General features: G+C 34.3%; 1 protein-coding gene across 1 annotated transcript in view; it reads left to right on the top strand.

The window, feature by feature from the left end:
• Positions 1-27964, top strand: part of LRP1B (LDL receptor related protein 1B) — a 1787379-nt gene that overhangs the window by 1304849 nt on the left and 454566 nt on the right. Inside the window, exons 36-37 of the mRNA XM_024744102.1 lie at positions 12106-12240; positions 12815-12944. Of these exons, the coding sequence (XP_024599870.1) occupies positions 12106-12240; positions 12815-12944 (265 nt within the window). The remainder of the gene's footprint in view (positions 1-12105; positions 12241-12814; positions 12945-27964) is intronic.

Below are 27964 nucleotides of genomic sequence, written 5' to 3'. Positions count from 1 at the left end.
CTCTCATCAGCATAAGCATGGTTTAATTGAGGTGAAAAAAATCACCCTTTGCCTGAGCTGTGCTCTAAGACTGTTTTTAGTCAATTTGTTCCTCATTCTGCTAAGAGCAAGAATACTATTTCTAATATGTACCCTCCAAAGCCTAGCTTATACAAATACCTTCTTTGCTTCAAGGTTTTGTTTGTTTGTTTTTCAAGTATTTCTTCATTCCTAAAATGCAAACTTTGTGGTTAATATAGTTCTGGTAAAATTTTGCTGCAATTGTTGGAGCTTCTTAGTTTACTGAATGGGTAGAATACTGAGTGTTATCCAATTAAATTATATTAAAGATTAGAGATTTTTGACATATTATCATAAAATCTTCTGAATCTATTTAGGAATGATTATTAAAATGAAGACTTCTTTTCAAGCTGGTGGAGCACTGTTTAACCTTTTACTATGGAAACTTTCAAATAAAAAAAAAAAAAGTAGAGGGAAGAGTATAATGAACTCCCCCTACCACTCCACTCCATGCCCATCACCTGTATCAATTCATGTCCAATTTGTTTCATCTAATTCAAGTAAATTCAAGACATCATATAATTTCATTAAGTTGTACTGAACAATATGAGACAAATACTATATGTTTTTGTGTGTAGCTTGTCAAACACTGTTGTAATTTTAAATATTCAAAATGTCAGAAAGTGCTGACTTGAGCCTAAACTTTGTGAAATCACATTTAGCTCATTTAACTAACAGTTGATATATAATGAAATTTATTTTAAAATGATAATTACTATAATGATATCCTGCTACCTTAATTTAATATTTTATCATAGGAGGGAATATATAGTTTCATTAATAGGACACATTGCATATTCATTCTTTAACTGATTCAATAATCAGCTAAAGTATTACTACCTTAGGAAATTATTTCTTATCCTCTGAGCAAATTATTTTTTTTTATATTACACTTCTTTGCTCTATATAATACTCTGATTTTAACAGTATTGTTTCTACCATTACTTTATTCAATTTGTATTGTTAATTGAATATTACATGTATTCAAATATCATGTATGGAAAGCTGGAGCTAGACATTGTGAATCCATAATGAACAAAAACCAGGTTCAATCTATTGGAAAGGAAGATGCATAAAAGGGAGCTGTGCAATACTCTGAGTTAAGTACAACTATAGAGATAAGTACAAGTTATTATGAAAGCAGCAAGGAGGATGATGAACTAGACTGGAATAATCAAGAAGCCTTCCTGGAGGAGGAATGCATGAGTCTTAATGTCTGAATAATAGTTTCCTGGGTAATGAGGTGCAAAAGAATTGACAAAAGAAAAGGCATAGAGATGAGAAGTGATATGATGTGCGTGTGTACTGAGAGTGAGAGTGAAGGCAATTACAACTAGGGTGGTGCTGCTGGAGTCAAGCCTGAGGCAGGAAGTGTACTAGACAAAACCCAAGAAGTAGGACGGGCTGAATCTTTTCCAAGAGGGAAGCAAGGTGCATGCCCTGTAACTGAATAATGTAGTCAAATATAGGGGAAAACATATGAAAATTATTGATATTTAATTTTTTCTTGTACCTTTTAAAAATTTATATTTTTGCATGTTGTATATGTGTTTACATGTATAATGGATTAACATATATTATGTAGGCAGAGAGAGTGAATACTCAAATTATTTTACTCATCAGAAAAGTTTGGAGGCCACTGTTCTTGATCATAGATGTCCTCATATGACTTACTAAGGAATCTGAACTTCATCCGAGGTCATGAGAAACCTAGGAACATGATCAGTGGTAAGTGAGAAGGTCTGATTTGCATTTTAACTAAGTTGCCCTGATAGTGGTGAGACTGGGTTTGAGGAGGATAACATTGTAGTAAGGGAAACCATTTAGGAAGCTGTTGCAACCATTCAGAAGAGATATGGTAAGGACCTGAATGAAACTGTAGTGGTACGTGCAGATTGAAAAAAATAAATAAAAGGAGTTAAAACATGCGGGACTTGGTGATTCACTGGATGTGGTGGTAAATAGATGCAGAAGGGATCAAGGACAATGCTCAGACCTTTGGGTGATGAGGAGTCTGTTCCTCCCATCAACTTAGAGCACAGAGTGGATTTAGGGCAGCTCTGGTAGGTTTATCTTCTGACATATTGACTTTGAACTTTTTTATGGCATGAAGGCATGCAGCCATGCTAGGTTATTCATTCACTGAGCTTTTATATCATTACAGTCCAAAGTAATGCACTGGCTTCTCAGGAGCTAACTAGAAAGATTATATGGAGCCTTCCTTTTAATGTACTCTCAGTATAGGTGGAGAAACAACTGTGACTTACTATAAAATGATATATAGATGATATATAGATGATATATAAAATGATATATAGATATATATAGATGACTACCAAGTACTTACAAGAGGGTGATTGGTTCTCTGGGAAGATTGAAGGGGGCTTCTTGGTCATTTTGGTATCCCCTAGAATACACGTAGCCTTCAAAAAGTATTGATATACATTTTTTTTTAATTTTTAGCAAGAATTTGTTCATTGTGCTTTTTTCTGAAAGCTCAGAACACATTTTTTTTAAACAACTTTATTGGAGTATAATTGCTTTACAATGGTGTGTTAGTTTCTGCTGTATAACAAAGTGAATCAGCTATATATATACATCCATCCCCACATCTCCTCTGTCTTTCATCTCCCTCCCGCCCTCCCTATCCCACCCCTCTAGGTGGACACAAAGCACCGAGCTGATCTCCCTGTCAGAGCATATTTATATACTGTGTTTTATTATTATGTTAGCTACGACTCAATAGCAGTAAAGTCAAACTAGAAAATAATTATATCATAAGATTCTTAAACATCTATCTGTCATATATGTGATATGCGTAGACATTTAAGACAGCCATTGAGGACAGAAATTTTATTGATTCTTTAACAGTGTTAATAATAACTCTTTTCTATTCTGAAAAAAAAATTTCTTTTTGGCCTGCCTTTTAAGTACAATAAACACTGACAATGTCAAGTAATCTTTAGAGCAAAGTTTCTGTATAACTTTTAATAGTAAACTTAACTTTGCCTTCCTGAAAATATGGGATGTCACTATGCATCCAAATCAATGTTAACTTTTAATATAAATAATTCATAGCTAGTTGGCTTTGAAAATATATAGCAACGCCGAGTGTTTGCTTTCAATAAATTTTCTACTGTTTTTGTTATTTCCTTGGATGATAATAATTCACATTAGTTGTTTGTCCTTTTAGAGAGGAAATATTAAAATATTTTCTGTCTAGTTTCACATTTATAAAGATGGTAGTATGTTAAACTAAAACCACATTAAAACTTCAAAAGCATACAAAATTGCCAAATTTATTAGTTAGTATACCTTTCATTTTGTTATATACTCTGTATTTTTAATTTTAATAGTTGATACTTTATTATGTATATTATGCACTAGGCATTAAGTACTGTAACAAAGCATTTATTTCTTTATCCTCACAGCAACTCTATTATTCCCAATTTACATATTGGGAAACTGAATGGAAAGGTTAAGGAACTTTCCCATGTCATAGAGCCTTTAAGTAGTAGAACTGGGATCTATAACTCAGGAAATCAGGACACAGTATGCAAGATGTTAGTTATTATGCTACATTCCTCTCTTTAGTAAACTTCTTAAGTAAGGAAATTTTTTTTTTCCACCAGAGGTAATGAAGAAAAAAAAAATCCAAACTTATTTGCTGGAAAATCCTCTGTTTTTAAAGTTTATACTTCATCTTTGTCTGATTTATTAATTTGAGGTATAATATAGAAATCAAGCATTTGAGGAACAAGATTTCTGCCTTTTCCCTATTCAAAAATAAAAGTGGTACAGAGTGTCATTGTTTTCTGAAACAGGTTGATGGTTTCCTGAATAAATGTCTGAGTAGGTGTCCCCTGAAGATGCATCTACTCAACATGCTGTCTCAATTTTACAGCTTAGTTTTGGAAGTCTAAAACAGAATAAATTAAAACAATTTCTCCTTGGAGCTGCCATCGGTCCTCTCCAAATGTGAAAAAGAGGAGAGCGTGACAGGACATTTTAGTTCTCATATGTTACCTGAAAGTCAAAATTAGGCACACAAGGGCTGTGAGAACTAACTTAATGCCTATGAAAAACAGCACAGTGCAATTGCTTTGAAGAGAAAAAACAGTGAATGCTTAAGAAAATGTGAAAGATTCTTTTTGTTACCCTGAGAGGAAACCGTTCAAAACCTGAAAATGGAATTGCTTTTATAATAAGTATGTTTAATGCAAATTTCATTCAGGACACAAAACCTAGGCAGGCATATATTTCTTACTTGATAAAAGAGTAATTTAAAAGAGAATGTACATTATATAAGGTTTCATAACATTGTACCTTAAGGGGATTAAGATATCTAAAACTTTTGAAGTCTGCAGATTTTATTTTATTCACTCACAAGATGGAGTTCTTGCTGATTTGTTACTGTAGGAGAATTGCCCATTAGTGTTTGTATTGATTTGCCTTTTTCAAAATGAAAGAAACAAATGTAATTCATTAGCACTTTATTATTGAATCCCTTTTAATATGGTATATCAAGAACTTGGGTCATTATTAACCTGCAAAATATTTGAGAAAATGATTTCAAAATTGGAAAAGAATAGAAAGTACAACTTAATTCTTATCTGTTCCCAGGCATCTGATAATTTAGAACTGGCTGTCATCACAGCTTTTGCTCACAACTCTTCCTGAAATGATCTTGTTGTTCCCCCACTCCTATTACGGAGGTGATTGCATATATTAAATTGGTTCTTTCTCTAAACTAGGTTTCTAGAAACTATATTGTGCATCTCTCCTAATCCAAATGCTCTCCAGTCTTCAAGGATCAGCCAAAGCCTCATTTCTTCCATGAAATCTTCCCTGATGACCTTGACTTCGACCTTGCTTTCCTCTCAGTTTCTATAACATCATAGTCTGCTCCAGAGGTTTCAACTGGTGCACCATGGCACAGACTGTGCCAAAAATGGGGCATGACTGGAAAGTAGCAGCTGCACTGGTAGTACTAAACCTTTCCTTTTTATCAGACAACTTACTGGTTAAACAAAAAGAGATCTCACTATTTATTTATTATTTTATTAAAATTATTTACTTATAAAGAATATATACTATTACTGTCCATGTGATGACTGAATATATTATAAAATATATACCAAATAGAAATTTTAAAAGCATAAGGGACAAAAAGTAAAAACTACAATTTTAACATTTTCTTGCACTGCCTTGGATTTTCTTAATTTTCCTAGTTGTTCCCTAGAGTGTGTTTACTCAACTTTGATGTCACTTGTCTATAACATATGACTTGCTATATTAAAACATGTATATGTTTTATATATATTATATATATATATATAATACCTTATCTAGTTCTAAGAATCATTTTATGTAGCTTCCCAAAAATGCAGGAATTTCAATGAGATGAACAATTAAGATGGAACAAATGAGTGCCAAGAGAAAAATTAGGGAAAAAGAAACATGAAATGAGAGATAAAATCACATTGTAAAAGTCTATATTTTTGCTAGAAGTTTGCAGCAGATTTAATTTTTATATTTCTAACAACCAGTTTGGGAAGAGGAACATAATCAATTTCAGGGCTCACAATGTCTATATAATCAAAAACAAACAAACAAAAAAAACAAACCAAGCAAAGAATACATAGCTGTAACCTAGGATACAAACATTCAGTAAAAGCCAGCTTATTGGGAATGGAAAAGGATCAAAGCAAAGTAATCTCCCTATGAGCTACCTTATAATTTGACCTGATTCAGGCATAGATTGCAGAACAGTAATTTCTAACAGATCTGGGGCCCGTGGCATATCAGAATCAAGTAAACAAATTTTTTTTAATTATTTTTTTTCAAGTTAAAGCCCTCCCCAAACTGGAGAAAAAAGTACCTCCCCCAAAGCTGATATTCTGGAGGTTATATCAAGCTCTTTTCTCTCCCTTCTCCCCTTGAAAATCCCTTTGGCAAAGAAACATTAATAACAACGAGATTGTAATGGGGGTTACGGTGGTGCGATGTGGTGGGGAGTAGCATTTTATAATAGAAATCTCCTTCTCAAGATCTTGGACCCTGTTAATTAACAAGTGTTTTTCTTCTTATCTGTACTTTTGACAGGTTAACTATACAAAGTGAATCAGTTATACATATACATATGTTCCCATATCTCTTCCCTCTTGCGTCTCCCTCCAAATCTCTGAGGCGTGACTGCATCTTCAGTATTCTTTTAAAACTTCCCTGGGCAATTCTAATGGGCAGCCAGCCATTTGAGAGCTAAGAAATTTAAATTATTTAAAGGCTGATGTGTTGCTGAGAATGGGAGCAATGATTAGAGAGGGCTTCTTTTTGATGAATGGCTAACCAGAAAGGGGCGGGGATGATAAATTGAGATGAGAGAGAAGGGGAGGAGCTGAGGAAAAGATGTGAGGCTGGGGCCCAATATGAAGCTGCCACTGAAAATACGCATGTGGTGGGGTGGCCAGGGCACCTTTTATAATAAGGACATTTGATTTTCAATTTGAAGCTTTTATGTTATGATAATAAATCTTCATATCCCATGCCTCCATGAATTCTACTGCACTGTTTGTATTTCAAGCTTGTATGTATAGTTCTGCACATGATATGGGTGGGAGAGTAAGACATGGATTAAGGAGAAAAAACTGAGTCCTGTATCTGGGCTGAAATGACACAAAACAGAAACAAAATATTGCATTGATACACATGATGATTGGAAAATGCAGGAGTGATATGATAAAGTGTCTTCTTTCCAAATATTAGAGAAGATGATTTTTGAAAGTATAAAAAACAGAGTTTGAATTAGAAGTAACTGTCATATCTGTCAAAGTTTTAGAATAAAAATCAGTTTGGAAACCATAGTCTCAGCTAAACTAGAGGAATTAATGGATGTGGGGCTTGAAGGCAGCCTTTGAGAATGTAGAAACTATTTTGGGGCCTCTCTGTTAAGGTCACTGCTGATAAGTAGCAAAAAAATGAAAAAAGTTTAAACAGCCAGTAAACACATGGAGAATGCTTCTATTTGACTTTAAAATGAGAAAGGTGTCAGCAACCAGCTCATCTGAAAGTGGTAGCAAATATTTGAAGTCCAAGTAAGAGTTGGTGGTTAGAGTGGGGCGAGGGACATTGTTCATTTTGATTGCGGCAGAGTTAAAGTGCAGGTTCACTATAATCATTGACACCAAGAGCTTGTATTGGCTCCATACAGCCAAATCTTATTTGTACATAAAAACAAAAGCTAAAAATATAACAATAAAATCCTGACAGCTTCCTCTATAAGGTAGTAAGGAGTGTATCTGTTGACAATTGTTGAATAGCCATAGGTAAAACATTCTTTAGAACCCAACACTGAAGTTTATCAAGAAACCAGAACACACTTTATATAGAATTCTCCATAAGTTAACTTTTGGGATTGAGCATAAGTGTCTTTATTTTTAAAGTATGGGATAGAGTATAATGGGTCCAGCAGGATAGAAACAAAAAAACTGAGTAGATAAATTGAGCTAGTCAAATTTGTAAATTTTAGTACTTTGGAATTGTCCTTAAGTAATTCTTTTTGGAAATAAAATTTTATTGGAATACAGCCATGCCCATTTAGTTACATATTTTTATTTATTTATTTATTATTGATGTATAAGTTGATTTACAATATTATGTTAGTTTCAGATAACATAGTGATTCAATATTTGTATAAATCATACTCCATGTAAAGTTATTATAAAATAGTGGCTATAATTCCCTGTGCTGTATAATATATCCTGTTACTAATCTGTTTTATACATAGTAGTTTATCTCTTAATTCCATACCTCTATCTTGCCCCTCCCCAGTTTCCTCTTGCCACTGGTACCCACTAGTTTGTTTTCTATATCTGAGTCCATTTCTGTTTTGCTATATACATTCATTTGTTTTATTTTTTAGATTCCATATTTAAATGATAACACAGAGTATTTGTATTTCTCTGTCTGACTTATTTCACTAAGCATACTACTCCAGTCATTTGCTTTTTTTATCTAACAAGGTAAACACTGTGAACCAAGGTAAATAGGCATGGTGGCTAGTTCCTGGAAATAAGAGAATCTAGAATTTCTTGCATGTTCTTATGTAGTAGGAGGTCTTCATGGTTGAATCAGCCAGATATGAAGAGGGTGGTGGAGTTCAACAGTAGTTGTAGAAGGTCTATAGTGTAGATTATTATTTCGGGGAAAATTGTTTCAGATAATTAATTAATGTATTAATGTATTAAAATAAGCCCTACCTACTAAAGCCATCCTATGACTCAGCAATTCTACCTCTGTCTATGTACCCAGTAGAAATGACACTGTATGTCCTCTGTAAGACATGGATGAGAATGTTCATATCATTGTTCATAATAGCCAGAAATTGAATACTATCTGAGTGTCCAAAATAGGTACATAATTTATAATTATATGTTACTTATTGTCATATGTCTTAGGATAGTTTATATTAAAAATTCAACTCCAGAAGTAAAATCTACGATTTCAGGGACTGTCACGTTCAACACCGTACTCCTATGCCTATATGGGTGCTTAGCATGCACTAAGTATTATGTAAGTATCTGTTGAATGAGGATAATTAAAGTTAAAAAAATCATATTTGGGAATAAGTTTCAGAACACAGTTATGATAGTCTTTCTTCCCTTTCTGTCTTTATATGTATTTCCACTTTGTATCTTTAAGGTTTGTTGTAAAATTTTATCATCCTTCCACCTTATTCTATTATAATTAAAACACTCTTGACCTACCTTATGTATGTTTTACAGATATTCCCAGATAATTAGAAGACATATTCTTATATCTTAGCGAAGTCATTCCATTTAGAGCATGGAGGTGTGCAATGTGTATGTGAAAAATAAGGAAAGGAGATTTGGATGAGAATGAGTGATTTAATTATTCTATCCTCTTGGTCCTCCTTAATGCACCACTATTATTCTTATATCTTAGCGAAGTCATTCCATTTAGAGCATGGAGGTGTGCAATGTGTATGTGAAAAATAAGGAAAGGAGATTTGGATGAGAATGAGTGATTTAATTCTATCCTCTTGGTCCAATGCACCACTGCATGATTGATTTGCTTGCTAATATCCCAAATATAAGTAATAAAGGAATATAAGGAAACACCTCCGTTCCTTCAGTGCTGTAATCTAGTGGATTTGACCATGTAGAGATAGCCTCAGCATTACAAATTAATCTATTATTCACATAGTGAATATTCATGAAATGCCTACTGCACTTGTGACTGCCTTGGTAAATGTTGGGTCTATTGCAGTCCCTACCTATGATATATCTCACAGTCAATTTCTAAGAAGAAATGCAAAGATGCAATTTCAGCTCAATATGATAATAAAAGTATGCGCAAGATGTAGTGGCATATGTGAGAAAAAAATGCTTCCTAATTATACTAAATAAAATTTTGCAGGACTGGCAAAGCTATTAGAGAGAAATAGAAAAGTAAGGGTCACATAAATATTTAGTGTCCTTTTTTTCTAATACTTGTTGTTAACGTCTTCTTTGAACTCATAAAAATGCTTGTCTTTACTGCTTATATGCTGCTCCTGCTACACTATTGTGAATTGTTAGTCATTTTTCATGTGCATACCTTCTGTTCCTTAATTAGCTTATAAAGTTTCTCACAGTAAGAGCTTTGTCTTCCTTGTATACCCTCCCAACCAGTCTTTGTACAGCACACCACATTCATTCATTTATTCACCAGATGTTTACTTTGAGCTTACTATGTACCAGGCACTATTCTAGGTGCCAGGGATCGGGCAGTGAGCAAAATTAAGTCCCGGCCCTCAAAGAGATTATATTTCTGTGAGACAATACAGACACTAAACCAACAAACCAATAAATATGTAATGTGTTTGACAGTAATAAATGCTACAGAGAAAAATAGGTTTTGTAAGGGAAATGGAGCATGGCAAGGAAATAATTTCTGTAGAGAGTAGTCAGGGAAAGTTTCAGTAAGAAGGAATACTTGAGCTAAGACAGAACTGTGCAGATAGCTGGGAAAAGAACATTCCAAGCAGAAGATAAAGTGATGTAAAGAACCTTAGGCTGAACAGCATTTGGTTTGTTTTAGGAAGGGGAAGGTCTTATTACTAGAGGGGGGAGAGTAGAAGGATAGTAGGTGAAAGAGACTTGAAGGATGTGGGTAGATCTTGAAGGTTTTGGGAAGGAACTTTACTTTTACAGTTGGATGAGATGGAAAATGATTAGAAAGTTTGAGTGGAGAGGAGAGAAATTATCTTATTTACTTTTTAATAGGGCGACAGTGGACCCTCAGTAGAGAAAAGGCTCATGAGCAAAGGGAGTCCTGAGGCAAAAGTGGAAGCTGGAACTAAGTTAGAGGTTATTGCAATACTGCAGTCAAGAGTTAATAATGGCTTGGATTATGTTATAAGTGGAGAGTGTGAGAAGTGGTGGAATGAGGGATCTGATTTGAAAGAAGAATAAAAAGAGACAAAATATTTGGTTATAGGTTGAAGATGAGAGTAGTTGGTGATGGATTAGATGTGAAGTGTGAGGAAAAGTGATCAAGGACAATATGAGGTTTTTAGCCCAAGAAACAAAGGATGGAGGTGCCTTCCATCATACCACCAAGGCATGGGGAGCTGCCATATGGAAGACTGAGAGAGAAGTACGTTTCAGGTAGAAATCCAAAATTTGTCTTTTGCAAGCAAGATTGCCTTTTCTTACATACAAGTGGAGATACAATGTAGGCAGTTGGATATATGGATCTAATGTTAACAGAAGAGAATAGGACTCTTCATATAATACTTAATATTAATACCAAAATGATGCTTATTTTGTTGATTGATTCACTCTTTCAATCATGAAAACATATCAACTGATAGTTTGACAAAATTGGAAAAATGAAACAAGTCCTTGCTTTCCAGATATATATTTGAAAATGGTATCTCTGCTCTTATTCACGCAAGTGTGTATCTGACTTAACCATTGTTGGGAACAGGGGCTATTTGGAATTTTTCCCCAGACAGGTAATAGAATTTAGACTATATTTCATTTGAAACAGAATCCCCAAACTTACTGATAAATGGCTTTATTATGCTAATTGCTTTTTCTTTATTTCCATAGTCTGTCTGTGTGCCAGATGGAAATTATATTGGTCTTAAAGGATTTGTTCTTCAAATGGCCATGTAGGTCACAACACAAACAAACACTTACTTAGTTGGTGGCAAATTTATTATTTAATGATTTGTCCCCAGTGTCTTTCTAGTGGCTGTATTTAACATCATTGATCTATAATTGCTACCCTTTATGCATATGCATGCACATATATTTCATTTATAGTCTTTAGGAACATTTTTCATTCAAATATTCAAAAAGCACTGTTATTTAAAGACTCTGATAGCATAGAGCTATTCTTCAAGTATTCTTAAGCCCATTTGTACAAAGAGAATTTGAAAAAGAATGCACAGGGTTTGTAGTTGACATTTGGGAAACTAGTATCTCAGAAGGAATAATTAGTTGATAAGGTATTTTTAAGGCTTTATACATTTTGAATGACCTTATACATAAAACACCCTTGATATATTTTAAATGCCTTTATGTTTCTTTCCATTCTCTCTCTACTTTGAGACTTTGTTGATTATCCCCAGTAGCATTCTCTTTATATGTAGAGAACTCAGACATAAGAATAGATGTTAAAAGAAAAACTGTAGTCCAAAGTAATTTGGTTTGATATCAAGGTTGCAAATTCATGAGGGATAAATATTTATTGAGTTAAAATGAATAGGAAAATGAAGAACAAATAAAAAGGATGTGATAGACTGTTTCCACATATATTTCAAAAATGCTTTAAAACATTTGACTAGGTTCTCTCATGTGGTTTTAATACCTTTCTTACCATCTTTGTTAGTAAATTTTCCTGAAGAACACTTAAACTCCAGCACACCCAGGTTGATAACCCCCAAAATGCTGATGCAATGTGCTCCTAATACATATATTGATCCCTTTTATAGTGTGTTTGTGTATGTTTTTTTTCTTTCTGTTTTATCCATAGAAAATGATACCATCTACTGGACAGACATGGGCTTCAATAAAATTAGCCGAGCTAAAAGAGATCAGACTTGGAAAGAAGATATCATCACCAATGGCTTGGGAAGAGTGGAAGGGATAGCTATTGACTGGATTGCTGGTATCATCCATGGCTTTCTCTGTTTTTGTTTCACACCTATATTGTTAGTGGCTCAATCTGCTTCATAAAAATGCTGTTTCTGACTCATAACAGGTTTTTTTTTTGTACTTCTAGCCACAGGGGTAAATAGCCTCTTTTGCTTTTGGCTTCACTCTTTCTAATGCTTTTGAGCCTTTGGATAAGTGTTTTTATGTAGAAGTAGATTATGTAGTATTAACTTTGCCCAGATCTCCTGAGAGCCCCACGAGGCTGGTAAACAAAAGTGTTAGAAGTTCTCTTTTGCCTGAAGCTAGTAGAAAATGAAAATACAGCCCTTCCTCAGGTGAGAGAAATTTCAATTTATTTTTAACATATAAACGTATCACTATATGGTTTAAACCACAGACATGTGAGATTAAGAAGTATTTGCATATTTATTTATAGCTTTCTGCTTAGGAACTGCACATATAAAAAAAGAATTAGGAAGTAAATGATTTCTTAATAGTCATGTGAATGTTCAGAAAGTTAATTTTCGCTGAATTAATAAATAAGTTTTTCTCATAATTGTATTATAAACATGTTTGTATTCTTTTAGGTAACATATATTGGACGGATCATGGTTTCAACTTAATTGAAGTTGCGAGACTCAGTGGCTCTTTTCGTTATGTAATTATTTCCCAAGGCTTGGATCAACCAAGATCTATAGCTGTGCACCCAGAAAAAGGGTAAATTTAACGTTTACATATATTTTGGGGATTTTAAGTGACTTAAATTTCGTTAAAAGAAAAATCCAGAAATTGATATTAATATTTATTTTTAGTCATAATGTCTGAAACAAATCTCAAAACTATCTTAGCTAAGCAGAAAGAAAAGTTTATTTTCACTTTGTCATGTATATTTCAGTACATATTTGATAGGTTCATATTTATTATGCCGTTCTTTAATGTGTGTGTAAATCCAAATGATACACCAACATTTTTCTAGATTATCAATTTAAAGTTCTGCCCTAGAACTGTTTACATATTAGGTACTCAATTATTTGCCGAATGAATGAAAGAACCATTTGATAGCCAAACTCGTTCTCCAATATTTCTAAAGCTTCAATTTCCATTTATGTATCTATAATTGCCATATCAACATGTTCATCCCAAACTTTTTTTTTTTCCTTCTTTTTCTTCTTGAGATTCAGATAAGTATGTCTACCTGTCTTCTTGACAGTACCATTTTTCCATTTGGACACCCAAACTGTACATATCTAACACTGAAATGAATTCAAGCTGACACCAAATTCTGCTGATTTTTTTCTTCCAGATATTATCAATCTACCACCCTCCATCTTCACTACCTCCACCCTGATTAAATCTGTTTTTGAGCTACACAGATACCCCTGCAATAAGTTCCCAGTTGATCTTCTAACCTCACCAGAGTTCAAAATTTCTGTTACGATTCTTCTTAATCAGGCCCTATGTAAATTTTCAGCCTCAGACTCCTCCTGCCTCTTTGCTATCTCAGTCTCTGTTGGACTTCTTAGTTTTTTGAAATGTTTTCAAATATTTCCTATTCTCTTCCACTCTCAGTCTTTGAACAGCTTCTTCCCTTTACCTGCAATGTTCTCCTTCTTACTTTCACCTTGATAAATTTTATTTATCTTCTCCTGGTTTTACAAACAGACATTCTGTTATATGACACCAAAGCACCCAGTACTTTCACTTTTATAAATTATATTTGCTTATTTATATTTATTTGCTTTACCGTACTATGCACTGTTTTACACTGGACTGGGGAATGTCTGTATTCTTTCGTAAAACTCGATGAGAAGAGCCATGTGTGTTTGGTTTATTTCTCTATCCTCAGAGCTTGGTACAGTGGTTGGTAAGGAATAAGTTGTTGACTGATACAATAATAAAAAAGCAGTCCTATTATAAAATTTTATATTATTCCTCACTATTGTGTTTCTTGCAATAATAATTTCTATTATTACTTTATTTTAGAGGTTTTTTAAAATGTTTTTTTTTTATGTTAGTAAAACTCCTGTGTCTTTTGGAGTGGAAAAAAGTGAAGCCATGGTGGTCACACAAAGGTGTATTAGATAAACAAGTATAAGGAACACTGATTTAGGATGAAGTCAATCTATGTAAAACATCAAGTCAACTGTCATGAAAATCTACATTCTTTCCTATTTGTTATATGTTGTATGTGCTTTTTCCAGTGTCATTACTGTCTTCACTTTCTTGACAAATGCTATAAAATTAGTCATACTATCAGTACAGTGAAAGAGGAAACAAAGAAGGTTAATATAAGAGAGAAAAATAATGCCAGCAAATTTTAATGCTTCAAGCTAAAACTAAGATTACAATATAAAAATTGAAAAGCTGCATTGGTTAGGATTGCTCTTGGATGCAAATTAAAATTTAACTAGAATGTGTTAAATCTATAGATTTTCTTTCTCCCTTTTCAACTACCACCTTTACTAGGTTATATTTTGTCTTATGCTTGATGTTAAGGCCCCATTGTTAGAGCACACTTGATATATCCTCAGAGAGTATGTTTACACCTAAGGAAAGAGAAGGAGATAGGAGAAAACCTTTTTCTTGCTAGACTCTATTGTTTTATTTGGGAAGAGAAAGGTTTTCGTGTTAATCCCTTTGTTTTTTTCTTAGCCAGAAATGGGTTACATGCCCATCCTTAGATCAGTCAATAGCCAAAGGGAAGAGGATATCTTGACATATTTAGACAAGTTATGTTTCATCACCTGGGCTAGGATAAGGTCCCAGACCAAATAGTATACTCTGAATATCTGAACAAACTGAATTTCTATTAGTACTAGGGATGATTCGAGATGAATTTCAAAGAGACAATAGGACAACTTTGGTATCTCTCTCACATATCCTATGTTCAATATACCAGGAATTCTGTTACCTTTGGCTTCAATCTACATTTATGCTTTACCTACTTCTCACAATTTTAATTGCTACCACCCTAGTCTGAGTCGTTGTCATTCTTACCAACATTCCTGGATTGTGGTTTATCATCTTCTACCTTGGTATTCCTACAGTCTATTCTTCATGTAGTGGCCTAATGATCCTTCCAAAATGTAAGTAGCTGTTACTGCTTTGCTCAGAACTCACCAGTGGGTCCCCTTTCATTCTGTTTAAAAGCTTACAACAAACGTAGAGTGGTGTTATTTCCTCCATTTCACAGATAAGGAAACTGAGTCAGCAATTTAAAATATATTACTCTATCATTAACATGATATGTGGGAGAGTTAGGTTTTTCTAAACTCCAAAGATTATGCTATATTATGTGTGTATGTATATGTGTGTGTGTTATGTAACATGTTTACATATACGTACACACATATATATAGTGTTAAGCATTACAGAAATTAATAACCAAAAATATCAAGCATATAAGAAAATAGTTTTAACAGTTTTAGCATAAAATTATAATAAAAATGTAAAGATTAGAGCTATACTGAGAGAATAAACAATAATGAGAAAATGCTGGGAAAATTAGGAACAGTTTTTAAAATTTTTTGAGTTGGGTCTGACTTCCCCCGTAAATTCTCTTACCCACCACTGCCTGCCCGTGGACACTTGCCAGTACATATTAAGAATGTTGAGGGAAGGTATAATTTTGTTTAGTTCCAAGAACAAAACACATGACTCAGTTTAGTGTGTCCACATCGTACCTGTAAATTTGAATATAAAAATGTCTTCTAATGTGATGATATTTTTTAAATCTCTTTTTCATTTGTACTTTACAATTAAGCAATAAATCATTATTCCCTCAGTGGAAAAAAAATGATCAATTGCTGGACTATGAATAATTATTCTGATGGTAGGAACAAATATAATTTGAATGTTATGAAATATCATAGATACATAGGAAATGGGTTTGTTTTGAATAAAGAATTTCTTCCCGTCATATTTATAATAAGTCCAACACTTCATTTTATTGTAGAGAACATCTTGTGCCTGGCCTATTAACGATTCATGCAGTTCAATTTAACAGGCCTCTTGCTGCTAACTAGTCGCTCTGTAGTTTTCTTTTGCATTCTATTAAAACCTAGTCTATGGCCTCAAGTTGTTATTCCAGACCTTCTTAAGTATCTTTTGTACAGTCATCTTAGCATATAACTATACTTAACTTCTCTCTAGGATGATTGAGGACATCAGGCAAAGAAACCCACATGTACTTCACTTTTTTGTCCGTTTATTCAATGAACACTCCTCGAGTGCTATGCACTGGGAACCAGGTCATGTAAGGACATCTCAGTCTCCTCCTCAGGCTTTAATTCAGTACATCTTGACAAAATAGGACTACTGGCTATGTGAAAGACACAAGTGGACACTGTAAAGTATGATGGTATAAATAAGATGTAGCTTCTGTTCACAACAGGTTTTCTGTTTAAACTTTTAGTTTAAACAAGTACAAAACTTCAGTTAAAAAAATAGTCTCATAATGTAAAGTAAGACTAATTTGGGGGGCATAAAAACACTAGATTGATATAACTCAAGCTTAAATCTCATTTCTAAATTTCATGTTAAAGTGAAAATGTTCATACAGCTATTATAAAATTACATTAAAATTTCAGAAAAAGGAGATAGCATATGATTAGAGTAGATAGTACAAGTGAGGGTAGTAGCAGCAGTGGGTGGTGATTAGGAGAGTCTTTATTGAGGGAACCTGAAGGAGAAAGGTTTCTGAGATGGAGTGGGAATATTTTATGTGAAGAAGAAATAGAATAATTTAAAAATTGGTAGTGGCAAAGCAAAGGCCATTGCCAAGAACAAAAGTGTGTAAGGTACATGTAGGGAAGAGTAGGTAATGTAGCTCGAAGATAAGTTGGGACCATAAAATTGGCAATGGGATTCCCCACGTTTTAAAACTCCATCCCCAGTTTACCAAGTGAAACATAAACTGGTTCTGGACCCTCTCTCCTAACCCTTCCCACAGGCCCCAAACAATCCACATAAGCAGAGATCAGAAGTATAATGAGATATTGAAGTTGTAGCGGTCTTTAAATTAAGGAATTCTTAGAAATGGTTCTTTATTATCCAAGGGAGAGTGTTATGGAGGAGGGGGAAGGTTCTTTCTCAGCCCTCAAACCAAGAAATGGAGAGAGTAAGAGGCAATAAGTGGGAGACTAAAATAAATAGAAAAGAGCAGTAAATGGAAAAACTGTGTGACTTTTTCATGGCAAGTCCTCAGGCCACAAGGAGTCAGATCAAAGTTGGAAAGAGGGAAGAAGATTTTAAAATACATATGAGATTTAAGTTTGGATTTAGAAAGATCTAGTCTTTTTTGCATGAGAATGAATCTTAACAATATCATTCTGTTTTTAAATAGAATTCTCTTGGAGGTCATGGATTCTTCCTGAGATAGCAAATTCTGGAGAAGAGATATTTAGTAGAGTATAAATAGAATCAGGAGTTGGATAAGTGTAAAGTTATTCCTTATTCCAACAGAGTTCAGGCTCTTCAATAAATCATGGTAGTAGATGAAATTATCCAAGGAAAAAGAAGTCTAAGGACAAAAATGAAGAATGTTTGCAGTTAGGAGATAATGTGATTAAGAGGAGAAAAAGGAAAATTAACAATAAGGCAAAAGAAATAGGAAAGAGGCAAGAGGAAAAAGGCCATTTCAAGTCCTCAGGAAATCACTGTATCATAGAAATCAAGGGAAGAGTTCTAGGGAGAAGAATGTGCCTGCAGGAAAGAGATTAGGAGAGATAAAAGCAGAAAACAGAACATGCAATTGATGATCAGGATGACATTTTTAATTGTTATGAATTTCAGGAAACTGGCAAGAGCAGAAGCCAAATATAAAGAATTAATAAGTGAAAGATAATTAGAAAGTAGAGCCAGCATATTTAGACTACAGTGACAGAAACTTTGACAATGAAGGAAAAGAGGAAAAAATAGCAAGTTTATTGAGAATGTAGTAGAGCACACAGAAAGTTTTTCTTAGTATGGGGTCAGGGAGTATGGGCACATATTCATAGGCAGAGGGGTGGAAGAAAATGCATGTAAAGAGGAGACAGGGCTTCCCTGGTGGTGCAGTGGTTGAGAGTCTGCCTGCCGATGCAGGAGACACGGGTTCGTGCCCCAGTCCGGGAAGATCCCACACGCCGCGGAGCAGCTAGGCCCATAAGCCATGGCCGCTGAGCCTGCGCGTCCGGAGCCTGTGCTCCGCAATGGGAGAGGCCACAACAGTGAGAGGCCCGCGTACCGAAAAAAAAAAAAAAAAAAAAAAAAGGAGACAGATTCCAAGGAGTGTAGGAGGAACCTTGTCAAGGAAGAAGCAATAGAATGGAACAGGAAGAATGGAGGACAGATAGCAGATAGATAAGATTTGCATCTTAAATCGGGTATCTCGGGACTTTCCTGGTGGCGCAGTGGTTAAGAATCTGCCTGCCAATTCAGGGGACAAGGGTTTGATCCCTGGTCCAGGAAGATCCCACATGCCATGGAGCAGCTAAGCCTGTGCACCACAGCTACTGAGCCTGCACTCTAGAGTCCACGAGCCACAACTGCTGAGCCCACATGCCACAACTACTGAAGCCCGTGTGCCTAGAGCCCGTGCTCCACAACGAGAAGCCACCACAGTGAGACACCCGCACACCACACCGAAGAGTAGCCCCTGCTCGCTGCACTAGAGAAAGCCTGCGCACAGCAACAAAGACCCAACACAGCCAAAAATAAATTAATTAATTAAATTGTTTTTAAAAATTAGGTATCTCTAAAAAAACAGATCCTGGAATGAGAATTCAAGTCAGAAGAAGCCAGATAGGAAAGGGACCAAACAAAGGTTCAACTGTGAGCAAAGTCCAGACCATAGACATGCCTTTTAAAGCTTTGGAGGGTAAACCTCACTTAGCAGGGGAGCTTGACTTTGAACTCCCACCCCATTATTCACTGGATAAGGGCAAAAATCCTGGGGAGACATACACTCCCAAGATTTCTGGCTTTCAGCACTACTTGTGAAAGAAGATATTCTAGTAGCTGTCCTCTGAAGAAAGTTGGATGTGTGAGCTACTAAAAACAAAAGGACACAGGAGCTGGGCACTGGAGTACATAGAAATAGGAAACAAGATCTGAGGATGTCTAAGTGCAGCACCAACAGTGTCCACTATGGTTTGGAAGCCCAGCTTGGACATTTCCTACCTTTGGGATCTTTTGAAGTATCTTGATCTCAAACGCTTATATCCTTTTTGGTTATTGGGAAGATTAAATGAGGTAAATTTAAATGGGAGGATTAAATTAGGGAAAGTTCTCTTCTTTTTTTGGAGATGAAGTGAAAGAGATAGAGTATAGCAATAGAATATTTTTTAGTGGTTAAAATTAGTGAAATTGAAGAAAACTCATAGATGATATGAGTAGAGTTAGCAGCTTTAAATGAATAAGTAAATTTTGGTGAAACTATTGTGGTGAATAGAATATGAATAAAGTATAATATGAATAAAAGGATTCCAAGCAACACGAGTCCAGCTGGAATGGTTTCTAGAATCTAATGGGGTATTTATATGACCTTGAGTAATAGTGCTCAGCAACTTAGCAGTAGCAAAATAACGGGGAAAAATGGGCTAAACGAGGAGCAGGTGGTGACAGATTCAAAGCTGGCAATTGTAAGGGAATAACTATGAGTTGCCAATCAGGAGGTGAGGTCTAGAAATTAGTGATGAAATGGAGGGAAACCAAGAACAGGAGATCAGAGTAATGTAAGGCAGAGGCAAAAGAGAGACGAAGGTCCCTGGAACAGATAAGATGAGGAACCAGGAGCTGGGATGTTCATAGGATCAACAACATGAGCCGTAAAGTCCCTAAGTACGTCTGCTAGAAGGGAGAAGATGGCAAAATTGTCAGAGATTAGTAAAGCAGTTAAATGGATTTGGTGGTTAATTGTAATAGAGTGACTATGTGATGGTAAGGGAAAATGGAATCTACAAATTCATAATGTGAATGTTTTGAAATAAGTGCATATAACCTCAGAGAAAGTTTTATTTTTTCTTACTTAAATCTACTTCACTTTTATTCTGGACACGATGGCATCTATTTCCTCAGGCATCTCATTGCAGTAACTGTTCTTTTCTGTTCGATCATCTTTAATTTATTACTTTCAATGAAGCCTTTCCCTTTGCTTTCAAATAGGCTCAGATCCCTCTTATTTGAAAAGAAAAATACTGTCTTATTTTTCTCTGCACGTTTACTTCTCAACTTCTTAGAATAGAAGTAAATGTCTCCTCACTTAACTGCTGAAATGAATTTTCAGCTTTAGTTCTTTCCAGGAATTTCTAAATTTATCCACAGCCAAATCCAGATTTTGTTTTTCAAATTTTTTTTCACACCCCTTGCCTTCTCCTTGACATTTCTCCATCATTTATCTACTCAAGAGTTTATTTTTTCTGTTACCTTCTTTAACTCTGAGTTTTCTTGTTCTCTCTGACTCCTTCCATGTATTTCCTCTGAGCATTGTATTTCTCTTCTGAGCATCTTTCTCCTCACTTAAAGCTCTGTATGCTATTTTCTCTCTTGCTATATTTATCTTTTAAACATATTTTCATGTTTCTGACATTAATCACTACATTACATCCAATATTTCATCTCCATTCCTTTAATTATATTTACAATTTCCTTTAGAAATGATTTATTTGAACATCCAACTGTCTCTGAAACTTACCATGTCCTCCTAGTTTTCATCTACTGACTTTCTTTCCTAACCATGGCGTCTCTTTTTGTGTTATCATGGTTCTTTCATCCTGACAAGATTGAAACTTACTTCAGACTTCCCATAGGTTTTCATCACCTATTTCCATCTGTCTGTAAATCCTGTCATTCCTTATCTCCATCTGTCTCTTAAGTTTTCCATTTCTCTCCATTGTGACTCTGAGCTCAGCACTGACTTAGCCGGAGGATCTCAGTAAGCACTTTTGATTTATTAATTTTGAGCCCCCCAAACAAGATTTACATTTCATCCCACAGAACAAGAAATCTTCGACATGTATAACAATATTTTAAATATTGTTTCTCTCTGTCTTCACTTCTTCTTAAAAACTTTTCTTCGATATTGTCACATGGATAGATACTTTTTAGGATTCATAGTTAAGAATTGGTATACCTTTTCAAATATTAGGTTTATTTTCAGGAAATGTTTATTACTGCTTGGAAACATTAGTGATATGTGTCTTCTAATACCTTATCTACATGTTTACTGATGACTTCGGGGTGGGGGGAGAAGGACTTATAAATGACCACTCTATGTAAAAATTTGAATAACTTTTACCTGGAAATCAAACACTGATTTCCAGGTAATATTACATAGACATTTAAGTGTCAAAATTCATATCACAGGAATAAAGTACAGCATTTTAATATTCTGTTTGATGTTAAAACATAGCAGGTGTATTACCAAGAGAAAAGGTGAACCATAATGGAGTAAATTAGCTGAATCCAAGATATAAATGTGCCTTGAAAAGTGGGCATGAAGCCTGTTTGTGAGCAATGGAGACTTGAGGTCTTTTAAAATGTAGCCATATGCAAAACAGAAAGTGTATATGAATTTAGTTCAGCTTGAAAATTCAGTTTCTCCCCTCCGTTGACTTCTTTATTTTTTTTGGTAAGGCCTCACTCTCTTTAAAAAACTTAAAATGTAATAATTCTCTTTATGCTAAAAAGTCATTTTCTACCTACAATTAAAAAAAAAGATGCATAGAAAGTCACAGTATGATATCGAAAAAGTTGGTTAACCTCCCATGATGTATGATCTCTAAGTGAAACACAAATACTCTGTGATTTTTTTTTTTTCTTGTTAGGCAGTTGGATCTACATTGCCTCTCTTAATTTAGCTTTATATCTCTACAACCATATATAACTTTCTGAAAAGTGTTTCTTTCCATGGCAGAGATTCAGCTTTACATGGTATTTTGGTGTTTAAAAAGTACATATTGTTAAATGGTCTTTCATTGACTATATATACATATATGCTTTTGGAATATGCCCAGTAATATACAGAAGGTCTTGAATGACAGTTTAACATCTGTTGAGATAGCAAAAGTATAGCATAGTTTAACACCATCTCCTAAAGTATCAATGTATTTTACATCTGAAGACGAGGTAACATATAAAGAAGAAGGAATTAAATTTTGCAATAGAAATAATGGTAGAATCAGGGTGATAGTTTATAATATTAATATACCATGATGGTCAAGTAATTCAGAAATACCACAATTATTCCTCAAATCACAGCCACCTTTTTCTACAAGTCTCTGAGGCATACAAATTAGGACAAATGAAAGAAAAGTGCGATACTATTTTTCACTAGAAAAATTCTACTGTAGACACTCTTCTTTCAAAGATAGTTAGGTCTCACCTACTTTTTTCCAATATGCTTTATTCTCATTTCTTAACCTCTAAACATAAATCTTGGACCTTACCTCTCCCGCTAAAATGAGAAAAGAAGGACTAGAAATTATCAAAATGCCCTGGGTTATAATTGCAGCTCTGAGCTGGTGGAGGAGAAAGAGATCCCAGAAAGGCCCAGACCACCAAAGCTATGTCGAATGGAGACCAGCGATAGCCACACAAAACTGTAGGACCTTTTCCTAATTTCTTAAGGGATCTGACTAATAAAAATGTGGTAAAGGGTAAAAGAGAAGTTTAAGATATTCCTTTCTCTATTTGCCTATAGAAATCTCCTCAGTGTGTTTCGACATGGGATATCCAGGATAGGTTGCATATGACTGCTATTTAAGATGGTTTGGGGTTCATGAAACAAATTAAAATTTTCTGTATAATATTTTAAGAATTCCAAATCAACTCATGAGCACTACGAGTCTAGGCCCTAGGTATCTCAGTGTTAAATATTTCATAGGAAAATTCATAGATTATAGGGAAACATCAAATATTATATACTGAAAATACCAAAAGTGAATAAAAGATGGACCACTCAGGAAAACCATTGTTAAACCATGTAAATAGCAAACGAATATCATATATGTACACGTAAATGTATATGTATATGTACATATTTATTGAAAGGATGGGCAAGGAGGCAGGTTGTAAATAGATACATAAAATAAGGAATTAAAAATATAATATGGGGTGATAAGTCTAACATGCTATGGAATTACAGATGCCAAAGAAATTTTTCTTTCTAAAGCCTGTTTCTCCATACTTCTCCAGTGTTGGCTGGGTACACACATAATGATTGTTTTATATAATTACTTCATATTGGAAAGTAATGAGTCAAGAAGGAATCTAATGTAAAACTAAAGAATAACAAAAACCAGAACAAGGCCTGAAGAACAAATGCTAACTTAAAAATATTTTTTAAGCTTAAACGTAAGGAGAGAACAACCCAGATGGCCTGTATGTTTATTTTGCTTCAAAGGAAAGGTTTATTTCTGAAGTTGTTTGTAGGAATAATAACTTCTCTCACCACAGCACTTCCACAGTTTCAGTGTTGAAGCCCCTACTTTCATGTCGTGTAGAGACTTACAACTAGCAAGTTTTAAGCATTGCTGGTAGCATTGTTCTCAGGTAATTCTTTACTTACCCATCTGCCTCTGCCATTAAACAGTGACCTTCATAAGGGTCACTAAGTCCAATTCATTTCATATTATCAGTTCCTAGCACTTAATAGGTACCTAATTAATATTTGTTGAATGAGTGCATGACTGCAATGAAAGTATACACTTGAGAATCATCCACCGAACCACTGTCAAAAACAAATTAGAAAGTAGTATTCAAGGTTCTACTGTCTCTAGACTCTCTTCCTTTTAGCAGAGTGTTCTGCTATCTGTGGTTGAGTTCTTTTTATATTGCAGGAGCCTCTTAAGCAATTCAGGGCTTGAAAAGTGATTTGGGATTGGCATGTAATACTTTCTCAAAACAAAAACCGCACAGAGAAGAAAAAGGAAATGTGAAGAAGCCCTCCCAGGAATAGAGGAATACACTGTATTCCTCATAGGCGATGAAGGATGTCAATTCACATATTCATGAAATGTATTCAGACTTTGACAGTACTATATTATTTTCCCTGTGCTTTAGCCTGAAGATGGAGACATTGACACGTTGGCCTACAAGGTATTCAATTAATATGTGTTTTAAGTGATTCTAGTGAAACTGCTAAGCTACTATTCCTTATATACAAAATATATATTATATGTGTATAATATATATAAAAGCCTACAGGGCTTCTGTTTTTTGTTTTTCTTATTTTTACAGATAAACTAACACACTGTTGACCTCCACTCTCACAGAGTACACAATGACATTCTTGATTCTCTTTTCAACCAAGGCAACTGCCTACATAAGAGAATTATGTGATCTTCATTTTTGTGCCAGCATGGCAATTTTTGGTTATTTCAGGTTTTCTCTAGCATATCTTATAAGTATCTATTTCATACTCTCTTAGGTAAAGGATAGGAATAGGAAGAAATAGTAAATTTATCGTAAAAACTGCAACCCAGATCTATGCTCCAGAGAAACAGTTTATCAGTCAAAAAAACCTTAAAAGAAAATGATTGATTCAAATTAGTGGCTTTTCACTATGGTTCATATATTTAAAATATAAGAATCATATTTAATACTATTTCTTTAACAATTTAGACACGTTTGTTCTTCTCTTTCTTGCCCATACTCCTTTACTCTTTCCCCACCAACTTTGGAGCTTAGCTTTCATGTTGGCCTTATTTCCCCAAAAATATTTATTTGAAATTATTCAAGGACATTTATAATACATTGAAAGTATATTTTTCAGCTTGAATCTAATCGTGACATAAAAACATTTGTTTTCCTTTATAAGAGCACCTGTGTGTAAACTAATTCTGACATCAGTACAGTTGTCATATGGTAAGTTTAAAAACTTTTGGGGACCACTAAGTGTATGCTAGGCCTTTGGAAACTCCAACACTACCAAATGGAGTCTTGTACCTATTAACCAAATGTCAGTAATTAATTGGAAGTTAGCTTGTGATATATATTCTTTGCACATGTTCCTGCCAAGAACTTCTGTGTCTAATTAAGACAATAAGGGATATTTGTGTTATGATGATTTCTGATAGTATTTCTATAATCCTTCAAACCACTTTTGAATGTCTTTTTTAAGTGTTCTGTTTTTAAATTCTGTAACTATAATCTTCTGTAAATAAGGGAATTTTCAGTGTAGAACAAATTATTATCCAGAGAAATGTCGATCATACAATATAGCATTTGATTTTGACAATTTTGAAAATTTCTGGATCTGGGATAGCCTTGGAAAGTATTTTCAGGGCTAGATTAACCAAGCTAATACTCTAAAGGCAATTTTCTTGGCTATATCATACAATCCAACAAACACTCCACTACAGCAAAATTTGAACTTAAATGGGGACAACATCTATTTGAAATACCATCACTGAATGTTAATTTCCATGGAGTCTCAAAAACCAGTGAAAAAATTTTCATTTCTTCCCATTGCTGAAGATCACGTCTATATATGAAGAATCTATGTTCATTAAAGATATCCCAAGCACATCTATGTAAATTACACTCAAATTATTCATAAGTTTCTTGCTGCAGTTTTATAAGTTAGAGAGTGTTCTTTCTCTGTATTTGGTTTGTAATTCCCAAAGGTTCTCAAGGTGCTAATTCTATTCAATTCTTTACTTTCAATTTCAGTTTAGGGAGAAAATAAATTATTCTTTGCCTGACCATCATAAAATGTTGCTTAATTTTGGCAAGTGTAGAATATTTTAGTTGTATTAAGTTGATAAATACTTTAGCCATAAAAGTGATGCTTGCAGTCAGCTTTGGCATTACATATTGTGACAGTGTGTCAAATTACTGCTGAAAATTTGAGTAAAATCTGTATTCAAGATAGTTTTATTTTGAATATTTTTTTATTCCTAATTTTGTTGCCATTCATCTAAGCCTCCTGCCTAGAAGTACTGCAAATTTCAAAAAAATAGGAACTACTAGGGGAAAAAAGAGACTTGTTTTTAATATTAAGACTTTTTTCATGTTTTGTTTTGTTTTTCAAGTATGGAGATCTTTGTTATATTCCTTATACTTAGGGGAAAATCTCACTTGATTTAAGATTGTTATATTGTTGTATTATATTTCTATTTGGTGAGACAGCATAGAGAAGAAGATATAGCCCTGGGTTAGTAAAGCCTGAGTGCAGTTCCCCTATCAGCCATGTGACTGTGGATCATTAACTTCCTGAACTACAATTTCCAAAGTTGTGAGAATTAAATACGTTAAATGGCTGATTTGACCTACTCGGTATAATATTTTGATTAGTCATTTAGTACATTTGAAAGATTACTATTAAATAAAAAGTATATTATACCCATTGCCTCCCATATTTGAACTCTGGAGTGTAGTAAAAGTAGATGACAAGAATCAGATTGAATAAATAAGCGCAGATCTGTCTTGGCTCCCAAAATGCCTCCTTCACAGTGTAACATCCCTGTCATCTTAACAAATGACTGACTTGTCATTTTAGTGTCATTAGTAATGCTAAAATTTCTCCTTGAAAAGTTAAATGAAGCAACATTTTACCTCTCAGTTAAAATAGTGTTTTTATTTTTAATAATTTTTAATGCAATGTCCCTTAAAGATTTAAAAATCATAATTTTAATAGAAATATAGATATTTCCATGCCTGCTTCAACCTAGATCTAACCAATATTAGTTGGATTTCTTTTTTTTTTTTTTTTGCGGTACATGGGCCTCTCACTGTTGTGGCCTCTCTCCCTTTGCGGAGCACAGGCTCCGGACGTGCAGGCTCTGCGGCCATGGCTCACGGGCCCAGCCGCTCCGCGGCATGTGGGATCCTCCCGGACCGGGGCACGAACCCGTGTCCCCTGCATCGGCAGGCGGACTCTCAACCACTGCACCACCAGGGAAGCCCTAGTTGGATTTCTTGCTACAAAGTTTTCCCTTTTTGATTTATAGAGCTTATAAATATGAATGAAAGTTTCTTCAGGATTAATATACTTGGGATTCCAGCCACACCTCATATTTGTCTGGGTGTAAAAGTCCAATGCATTTATTTTGTACAGCATTTTCAGGGGGAAAAATTCGACTTTTAAAATAAATCAAAATATGCATAAAGGAAATACATATTTTATGTAGTTTATAATTTTTCATGGATAAATAATACAAAATATGAATGTAGGTCTTCTTTGCTTTTCCTATATGCAGTCTCACTTTCTCTCCTTGTGTATGATTGCTGTTATATCCGTATTCAAATATGCACAGAATACACACTCATTTTTACCTGACTGAATCAATGATTGCCATATTTTTCTAAACTTTAGTCAGTCATTGCTGTTATCTGACAGATGAATAAAACTTCACTGGGCATAACTTCAAAAGAATAGATCTGATTTATCTGAAAGCATGAATTTCTGTATTGTAATATAAATACTATATTTATTGAATAAATAGGTGAAAGAAACATGGATTATGTACCTTCTGTTTTTTAACATTTCATTTTTTGACATATTTCAGCATACTGTGGATTTTCTTTCTTTTATATTTTATTTTCTTCCACAGTCCTTCCACATTACGTTAAAAGATTACTAAAATAAGAATGTCTGCTTTGTATAAATTCATGTTTTAAGCTGCCTTCACAAGATGATTTATAAAATTCAAAGTTGAATAGCCATTTAGCAATCTAAGTGGACAGAACTGAAAGTTATAATGTATTCATGTATACATTCATAAATTACCTAGTGCTGTAGGTATAATAGTGAA

Source organism: Neophocaena asiaeorientalis, unplaced genomic scaffold, assembly GCF_003031525.2.
Source record: "Neophocaena asiaeorientalis asiaeorientalis breed wild unplaced genomic scaffold, Neophocaena_asiaeorientalis_V1.1 scaffold11, whole genome shotgun sequence".
Classification (NCBI taxonomy): Eukaryota; Metazoa; Chordata; class Mammalia; order Artiodactyla; family Phocoenidae; genus Neophocaena; species Neophocaena asiaeorientalis.
The sequence above is the reverse complement of the archived record's forward strand: the minus strand, read 5'-3'. Positions and strand labels throughout refer to the sequence as shown.